The sequence below is a fragment of the Neodiprion virginianus genome, chromosome 2 (genome assembly GCF_021901495.1).
Source record: "Neodiprion virginianus isolate iyNeoVirg1 chromosome 2, iyNeoVirg1.1, whole genome shotgun sequence".
Lineage (NCBI taxonomy): Eukaryota > Metazoa > Arthropoda > Insecta > Hymenoptera > Diprionidae > Neodiprion > Neodiprion virginianus.
Genome location: NC_060878.1, coordinates 21,038,040 through 21,047,822, shown reverse-complemented (window position 1 = coordinate 21,047,822; position 9,783 = coordinate 21,038,040). Strand labels below are relative to the sequence as shown.

At 40.7% G+C, this 9,783-nt stretch overlaps 1 protein-coding gene across 1 annotated transcript; it reads left to right on the top strand.

Annotated features, from left to right (window-relative positions):
• The first annotated feature begins 1,147 nt into the window (after positions 1 to 1,147).
• On the top strand, positions 1,148 to 2,502 carry LOC124297760 (putative nuclease HARBI1). The gene is made up of 4 exons (XM_046749071.1): positions 1,148 to 1,348; positions 1,453 to 1,782; positions 1,875 to 2,016; positions 2,117 to 2,502. The coding sequence occupies exons 1-4, from the start codon at positions 1,148 to 1,150 to the stop codon at positions 2,500 to 2,502; spliced, it is 1,059 nt and encodes a 352-aa protein (XP_046605027.1).
• Positions 2,503 to 9,783: the final 7,281 nt, after the last annotated feature.

The following is a 9,783-nucleotide window of genomic DNA, read 5'->3' as shown; positions in this document are numbered from 1 at the left end:
TAAGGTCTGATTAAGATCCGGTCAGCCAATTAATTGTGGAGCTGTTGATAACTTCATTATCGACGTTTGGTTGTTCATGATGTAGTGGTGTCATGACATAATATTTTGGAAGTAGAATGTGCGTGGCGCGGGATGGTGGGGGGGAGATTTCAGAAACGAGAGTCGGGGTTGATTTATAGTAACGTCAGCGTGCTGTATTAAGTTTATTCATGTGGACTACTTTTGTCTTGTTATTCGGGAGATATATTTCAGCACTGATATGGTTTATGGTACGTTTCATCTAGTACAGACCTTTGTAATTGTCTCCGAGTTTCGTTTCGGTCTCATTGAGTAGGTAAACTTGTGAACTAGGGACGAAGGCGCGAGGACGGGAATTCCTGTCACAGTAAGTGTCAGTTTTGTGTTTTGTTGCTGCAGGGTTTGCTGTAGCTCGTCTGCGGAGCTGTTATAGGAAACTACCAGCGGAGGTGACGGGGAGGGGGGGGGGGGCAGAAGGAGTAATTGGAAGGTGAGAAGGATGAATTGTAAAAGCGTCTCTGGGCAGGGAGAGGGGGTGGCGAAAGAGGCTAGGAGCGTGTGACGCGCGCTTATGGTGCGGGAGAAGATCTGTAGCCGGATTCTGTAACTCGCTATCGATAATTATCGCTATCGTTAACCAATGCTATCGACGTTTTTCGTTTGAAGTGATTCTCTACAGCCGTGATGTCGATGTTTGTTGGACGGCCGCGTCGCTAACTATCGACGAATGTTGCTTAGCTTAACGAGGACTGAAGAACGCTCGTTTAGGCTTGAATGTTGTGTTTTATAGTACTACCTACATAAGCTACGCGCAATAGGCGCCTTTGGTTAAAGAAAAAGAGTTAAAAGCCATTATACGGAGTTACAAGAACGTTCTATGCCATTGTGAATTAATTTATTCGGTTATTAATACTGAAGTATAGTGGCTATAGTTGAGGTAAGTGCCAAGTTTTCTGTATTATATATGTTTTTATCATTCAAGTCAAATGATTGATTCAATGAAATCTGATAACTGATAGGTTATGTTTGTTTATAAAGCATTCCGATGTTTACGCGTCATCCGTGTAAACTTATTATGAGGTGTAATACAAGTGGTTTTAAATTTTTAATTCATTCAAATTTTTACAGGATGGCAGAGGGTCATCTTGCGATAGATGTATTAAATTTAGATTGTAGAGTCAGGCGTTTAGAACAAAAATTAGAACGCAAGTTGATGCGAAGAGAGCAAGACTCATTTGATTTAACAAATGAAGAGTTTATTGAATTATACCGCATAAACCCACAACTTGCAGCAGACCTGATTGACACTCTACAGCCTAGTTTACAACGTGTGAGGGACAGTGGACTCTTAGTCCAAACACGAGTATTATGTTTGCATGCCAATTACCCATTTGCATTTTATTGTGAACTATACTTAGTATATTCACGTGACAGGTATTAACAGCTGTGAGATTTTATGCTACCGGTTATTATCAACGTCCAGTAGGAGACCAGTGCGATATCTCATTAAGTCAGTCATCAGTGAGCCGGTGCATTCGTGATGTCACAAATGCTATTAATGAACGATTACTAAAGCCATGGGTACAATTTCCCATGACTCCGGAAGACCGGCAACGAGCAGCATCTCAATTTGTCACCGCACGTCAACCATTTCAAGGAGCTATTGGAGCAATTGATTGCACTCATGTCGCATTGTTTGGGCCTAGAGAACATCAGGTGGCATATGTTAATCACCATGGATATCACTCACTCAATGTGCAAGCGGTACAATTTTTAACCGTTATCACGTAGATACGTAGCAAATACGAGTGTAATAAAACACACAACTATGGATAATGAAAACGTTTTCCATGCAGATATGTGATCCTAATTTAACGATATTAAACATCAATGCACGTTATCCTGGGGCAAGAAATGATACATACATATGGAATACATCCTCTGTACGACGCATAATGGAGCGTGAATATAATCGAGGAGAAAGAACGTTTCTTTTTGGTAAGTTGTAACTTGAAACTTGTAACATTTATGAATAGTAGTTTTGAACATGGTGATTCATTGATAAATAAATTACTCATAATGTTGAATATTTTATCAGGTGACCAGGGTTACCCCTTGGAACCACGCCTGACTCCATTACCTAATGAACGAGAAGAAACCCAACGTTTCAATTATAATCAATCGTTGTGTAGTGCAAGAAACTGTATTGAACGATTGTTTGGAGCGCTTAGAAGTACGTGGAGGTGTCTTTCTAAACACAGAGTTTTGCAATATGAGCCTGGAATGGCTGGAAAAATTGTTAATGCCTGCGCAGTATTACACAATATGCGTATTGATTTTGGGCTACAACCAGATATGTATGAGGATCCAAATGAATATGTAATAAATATACCTAACATGGCGAACATGAATGATGATGACGACAATAATCTTCCGCCTCTTGCACTTGCTCGCCGTATTCAAGATCGGTTAATACATGCATGATTTAGATTATGAAAGATATAATGTTGTTACGGTGGATGTAGACCATGAGAGGCATAATATTGGTACGGGGGAACAAGTTACTCTTCATCGATTGATTTAATTTTGAGATTTTGCTGAGCGGAGCGCAGACTACTATGAATGTCAATACACTGGGACTTTTGGGTCCGGCCGTTCGTTATATACCCAAGATATGCTTACGTATCGCAGTGGAGGTGGCACAAGTCAGGGGTGGTTTTATGTTTTTGTTTCTGGCAAATTCCGTACCCCTGACTTGGCTGACGCGGCGCGTAGGCCATACTCAAGTATACGGGTGTATGGGCCTGCTAGCCGTCTAAGGATAGCGGTACCCTGGGCAAAGGGATGGGTAGTTCTTGCTTGGTTCGCGTCCGTGAAACCGAGGCATATCACAATGTAATACGACATAATATTAAATTTAGTTTACCGAATTTTCAATAAATTTGTAAAATCTGAATAATAATATATGTATTTATTATTATTATAAAACTATAACGTGTATTTAAATTTCTTATATATTACTTATTGGTTTAACATTTTGATATTATATTTGTATATTCTAAAACGAGTACATATATCTATATTTTCACTATATCACTTATCGGTTTAACATTTTGATATTATATTTGTATATCATAAGACGAGTACATAATATCTATATTTTGACTAGAATACGTTTTGGCATTTTGAATTTAAATAATACTTATTGATATAAACTTTGGTCCATGTTCAATAGTTTGTTGTTTACGATGGAGTCCTATACTACACTACACTACACTATACCGTACTATTATTGGTGAGTTGGTAAAATCTGTGATAGTACTTCCACTAGCTGAGGCATGACTTCGATTCTCGTTTTTTCATTTCAGCGTTTTGCACAGCTGCATCAGCTTGCCGTTCCATCGCTTCTGTCAATCGACCCATAGCATCAGCATGACGCTTTGTCTCTTCTGCCTGTAATTTTGCAGCTTCAGCTAGCATCTGCGAAAATAGTTTGTGTAAATGAAAATTATCCTATATCATATAGTAAATAGATAGCAGTTTTACTGAAATTACAACTAACCATCGTTGATTGGGCATGTGACTCAGCAATTGCTGCAAACTGGTCCCGTGTAGAAGATAATTGTTTAGATTGTCTTCCTTGAAACAGAATAGCATAATTGTTACTACATAGTCTATATTCGATATCGTATCAGTGTTCTTTAAAATTCATAAATGATGATATTGTACACATGTAACATTTATGACAGAATCACGTACAACATTCTAAGTTCAATGCAAATTGAGAATACATACGTTCTCTTGGTCCTGTAGTTGGGGCACTGTCGGTTGTGTAAGGTTTTTTGTTTTGTTAATCTTTGAAGTATCGGTGGCTCTTGGCATTGACTGCTGCCGATTTGTTTTGTACATCCAATGTTTCTATTAGTGCGTGTTTTTCTATATTTTCTTTTATATTTTTGACTTGCACTTTACTTTCTGCAATGCCTTCATCGGTGTTGCTCAATTCCATATATTCCCAGTCAATGAGGTCAACATTGGGGTTTTCTATCGGTATTAAAAATAATAATGTTTGAAATGGAACAACGATTCAGAATACTTCATAATAACAAAGTCATACCGTTATCTCCATAGTCATTGGCAACGTCTGATTCAAAAACATCAGTGCATGTTGATGTACTCGCTATGTGGTCAAAGATGCTAATTACACGTGGAGGTTTTAATAATGGTGAGGAGTCGCCTGCAGCAAGCTGTTCTTGTAACTCCTATTTTAAGTCAACGAAACAAAAATTCAATGTTACAATGGGAGTATTAATAGTATATTACAAATCATGTATTCAACTACTTCAATGTCAACTTAAATATAATTTCCACAAACTATATAATAAATACCTCTTTTTCAGGAACGCTACCTGGACAATCAAAGCTACCTGCAACGTAGTTTTTGCCAATGATTCCAATGACTCTTAGCTCTAATGGTGTCAATGGAACTTCGTCAATTTCTTTATTGCCTGTTGCATTACGCTGATTTGTAATTTTACGTGCTTTCTGTGATGTTCGACATTTCATATCTCTTCAAGTCTGTGTACATGAAATTTGATCGTTCAAGTTATTTATATTGCAATTGGTAAAATATAATTAAAAATATTATGTCTTGGATTATACGTACTACTTGCCATTGAGCTGTGGTTTTGGTTGCACCTTTTGCTGTATTTAAAGCATTTGCCAATTGATCCTATTTTTTACGGAGTTCTTCCTTTTTATTCATAATTAGGAATTTCTCTTCCGCAATCCCTTTGTGTGTTTCGAAAAACTGCACCATTGCCGCTAATTGTGCATCCGTCGCCCGTCCGCTTCTAATTCTTTTTTTACAAAGCGTTTAGATATACGTTTATAAATTATGTCATACTGATATTCAATTTCATCAGATTTTAAAATGATGTATAATTGTTATATTATACTTACGATGCCATAGTTTGAAACAAGATATAAACAGAATTTATCGTAGGTTCAAATAATTAAAGTACGGTAGTTTGAACAAAGGAATAAGCAGTTTCACTATTGTTGACACAACGGGCAAGCTAACCGCGCTTATATAAATTTACACAGATGCGACCGACACTTTACATTATATTACCTAAAATCACTAAAGTCCCTATACAATTCATAGTAATATGCGACGTTATCACATTTCAATAAAAGTTGTCGACTTTTGTCGTTTCACACACAGCACATCTTGCAACGATTTTGTTCGATGACGCGTAGTTACAGAATCACTGTCTGTCTCAACCATCGATAGTGCAAGCGACAAACGTCGCCACGTAACGTTATCGATAGTACTCGGTAGAGAGTTGCAGAATCCGGCTACTGGGGGGTTTAATGTGTCACTAACAGGTGAGAAGGGAAATCGAGGTAAAGGCTGAGGTGGCTGCGGTGCAGCGGGCGAAAGAGTGGCTGAAACACTGACCTGCACAGCTGTTGGATCGGCTTGATTCCAAGTGGTACAGGATGAACTGTCGTTTTTACAGATCTTAATGTTAATGTCAGAGTTTTTGAATATATAATGGATCATGCAGCGTACGGACTTCCAATCTAGTTTATCCAGTCCGCAGCCTAGTCTTGGAATTGATATGGATTTTATCTTGTTTTCGAACAAAATATTTTTTAAATTTGTCAGGGTTTGGAAGAAGTCTTTTGGAGTGGGTTTTCATAATACTTTGTTTCAGTCACCAAGTTGTATATGTATTTATCACCGTGTGGGGGGGTCGGAATGACGTCGGTAACTGCCGGAGAAAATCCGTTCAGTTGGGTTCGGTCTACGATTTTTCTTTACACCAATTTTATGGCAACACCTTGTGATAATTTGCAATCGGATGATATGCAGTGGGCTAAGTTGTCATTCTGGTCGAATAAGTCGGTATTTGTTTCTTTGATATTGACGTTGCGTCTTAACGGCTGATGCCGTCTGTCTAGCAAAAAGTCGGCGTACGTTGGTGTATTATAGTATTTTGAGTTAGAACACCTGGACAGTCGTTCGTCTGAGTCTGCGTCATAGCCCTCTGAGTCGGAGTTGGGTGTCATCAAGTCATCGGAACTGTCAGATATGTCAGCCTGGTGTGCTAAGTTCGGTTTTTTATGTGATTCCAAGTTACTGGAGGTATAGATTTTTTGACAACGTTCAACTGCGGGATCACGAGAGCTATTTTTACAGTGGAGAAGTGACAACATGAGTGCCTCGTCGTCAGAAGATTAGCTGCGTGAAGAATCGAAAGATTTTTCAATAACCGTCGGTTGTGGGTTGCTCCGTTTCTTAGGTGGAGTCGGATTGCCTGATTCGTCGGTATTTGATCGAGTTCGTCCAGGGTATATCTTTCTGTCTTTCGAAAGTCTTGTCGATTGCAGTGTTTGACGTTTGGCAGTTTGATTTTACTGGAAGGACTTAGACTTGGTCTGGTTTTGTGTTTAATTGCGTGAGATCGGTGAGTCCAAACGTTGGTACTCGAAAAATTTGCTGAGATGTGTTGTGAAAGAATTTAAAGTTACTTAATGTAAGGTGTGCAACTACGTCAGAGCCAGCAAGATCGTAATCGCATACGTGTAATATGTCAGCTGATCTGGTAGCGTCAGAGGTACAGTCGTGAAGGAGATGTTCGAACGCGAGGGGTTTTGTTTCACGACAGGCGTTTAAAGGTGCGACCCCCTCAGGGGTTCGTCTTGCTGAGTAAGGGAGTTATCTGGGATCATATAAAACGTGTGGCTGTTTTCATTGATGTGAGTTTGGGTCTTAGAAATTGTGTCGATTGTCTGGTTGGTAATACCGGTAAGGGATAGCCGTTCTTTTGCTGTACGCAGAACTTTTGGTCTAGTGACGCTATTTTTTTCTAGATTTACGTGGGCACCTGTGTCAACTATGAATGTCAAATTCTCGTACAATTTAGGGGCATTAATTTGAATCACTGGTGGTTTGTCTTTTATTGATCTTGTGATGAGGACGTGATTTGCTGTGAACGCTGTTTATTGCTGCCGCCGGGAGAACACCGGGCGTCGTTCGGTTTTAAGGACTGTTCGGTCATTATCTGATTATTGTCATAGTTTGAATTACGGTTGACGTTATTATAAGCGCGAGTTCTACATTTGTCAATTATATGTGCGAACCGTCTGCAGTAATTACAGTAATGTTCTTGACTCCGGTCCTGTCTATAAGTATCGATAAATCGGCAACGTGTGTCAATGACCGATTCGTTTACATTTTGTGCAGAATTGTTTGAGAACATGGCGGCATTCCGCGGCCGAGTGACTTGAACGGCTTCAAAATTGCTGAACTATGTCAGGCTGATCACTGGTTCCGTTTTCGGATGTTGCTTGTGCGTATGTGGCCGGCGCCGGGGGCGGAGGTGAGTGAGGTTATTGGATTGCAGTGGACGGCAGAAACGGAGATGGCAGGGAGGGGGTGGGTGGTGGTAATCCCGAAGGTAGAGATGATGTCGGAGGTGAAGATGTGGATGGAAGAGAAATGGCTGTTGACGGCCACAGAAGAGGAAGATTGGCTGAACAGAGCTGACCAGCACTTGATAGTCGTTGCCTCATCAATTCACGCTCTTTACCGAAAGTAATTTCTATCGCGCCGCTGGGTGTGGTTAATCTATGACTGACTACCCTTAATTCTGGCTCATCGTGAAGACTTCTGATGAAAGTCAGTAGGCTCTGTTGGTCAATGTGGTTCAACCAACCATCGACTCTGTGGCGGGAATATTCGGCTAGAATCGTGGTTAGCAATTTCGTTGTTAACCGATCTACTTTCCCGCCAAAAACTAGAACATTCTTGTATGAGCCTTGCTTTATGCTGCCTCCTGTAAGGGTAATAAACATGTCGCTTATATCGTTGAGAGTCTGGAAAGGTCGTTCGAGAATTTTGATAATATCATCTATCGTGATGAACTCTTTGCCATGTAATATTTTTACTGCATCTCCAGTCATTCTGAGCAAGATCATTTTCGCGAATATTGATTTTTTGTTCGGTCGTACGAGTGAGTTAGCCTGTTTTATTGTGAAGATGAAGTCGTCTACTGAAATGTTATACCCGTTGAAGGGCTGAACCCATTGCATAGCGTCTTCGGCTAATACGTATGACATGTTATCGTCTTGGGTGTCGGGCATCGTACTTTAGTGTTCAAGCTTTTGCGGTAGTGAAAAATGTAGGTTAACTTAGCAAGGTAAATTATAACAACTTACAGGTGGATGCAGTATAAGATCACAAAAAAAAAAAATGCACAGTCGACTGGTTGTGAGGCTTGTAGATTGCCGGTGTAGTTGTCCTGGGGTAAGTGCATGTGGTGTCTCCGGTGTCCAGTGTCGGATCGTCGGTGAAGCAGAGGTGGACGTCGTAAGTGAGTTCGTGGAAGATGAGTTCCCAAATTGGTCTCATACTTGGTGCTTGATTGATTCGTATTTTATCGTGGTTGTCTAGCGCTAGTCACTACTTTGGTGTTCACGTAGTTACTCCGGGAGATTTCATGCTGTTGCTGTTGCTGATGTCGTTCGTTTTGATGTCGTTTTCGAATATTTTGAGTGCTTATTGGCCTGTTGTCTCCAACTTGACGTGTGATTGGTAATGCGGTGACTTGGGAATAGGAGAGGAACGTAATCAACAACACAGTATACGCCTTGTATTGTAGTCTTTTATTATTATTTTCTCGAGACCACTTCGAGCTTACACGTCGCGCGTCCGAGACCGACTGACTGTATTGCCCCCCACTCTTTACCATAGTCTCGGTTCCTTATCTTACTAATGTGCGTGGCAGCACCGTACGGGAACGGGATACCGCACCCTCCCCCGCTATGTTTGCCAGCCGGCTTGTACCTGATATTGTAGTAGTTACCACCACCTTATGTATACGATGAATATACATTGTTTTCTTAATTCTATTGCCTTTAACTATCTTCACGCATTTCTATCTTTCTTTTGGCGAATTCGCTCTGATCGTCGTGGTTCAACGCTTGACGGTTGATTCTGTTTTTTGTGACCATTTTGCCGTTGTCAACCGTATCCGCAACCCTGCTCGTTTTTGCTGAAATTAACTGATTGGCATGTGTCTTTTCCAAATCAACCCGCCTCCTGTCTTAACATCGTACATCGTATCTGGCGCCCATTCTTGTATCATCACGGCCGGCGCCCAATCCTCCCCTCCACCTCTAAAACTTTTGCTACAACTAAATCTTTCACCCGCAAATCTATCCTTCGCGAGCCCGTGTGATCTTTTATCTGCCGTTCTTGGCGGATCTGAACATGCTCTGCTGCCAACGGTGGGTGTAAAATAGAAAATCGGGTTTTTAATTCTCTATTAGTCATCATAACGGCTGGAGATCTCTGTGTCGTCGCGTGGGGCGTCGCTCGAAAATCAAACAAGAATTGTCGCACCGGTAACTGCAATGACATGCCATCATCCATCATGCTTTTGACTTTTCATTTGAACGTATCTACGAGGTTTTCTGCGGCTCCGTTTGTGGCCGGACAGTGCGGCGCAATCGTTCTATGCCTAATGCCTCCTCTCAGAGTACCCACTGAAATTTTTCCCCCGTAAACGTGGCAAAATTGTCCGTCACAATATGCGCAGGATAACCGTGCCTAGCAAACATTTCTTGGAATACATTTATTTTTGTTTCCTCGCTCATACTCGACATAACGAATATTTCCGGCCATTTAGAATGACTATCAATTACTATCAAAATCATTTTCCCGCCGATTGGTCCTAAACAATCCGCATGAAT

What these genes read in the sequence shown, in the direction of transcription:
- LOC124297760 (XM_046749071.1), top strand. Translation starts at nt 1,148, where the DNA reads ATGGCAGAGGGTCATCTTGCGATAGATGTATTAAATTTAGATTGTAGA. An exon ending in TACAGCCTAGTTTACAACGT is followed by an intron (nt 1,349 to 1,452) that starts GTGAGGGACAGT and finishes TTCACGTGACAG; the next exon opens with GTATTAACAGCTGTGAGATT. An exon ending in ACTCACTCAATGTGCAAGCG is followed by an intron (nt 1,783 to 1,874) that starts GTACAATTTTTA and finishes TTTTCCATGCAG; the next exon opens with ATATGTGATCCTAATTTAAC.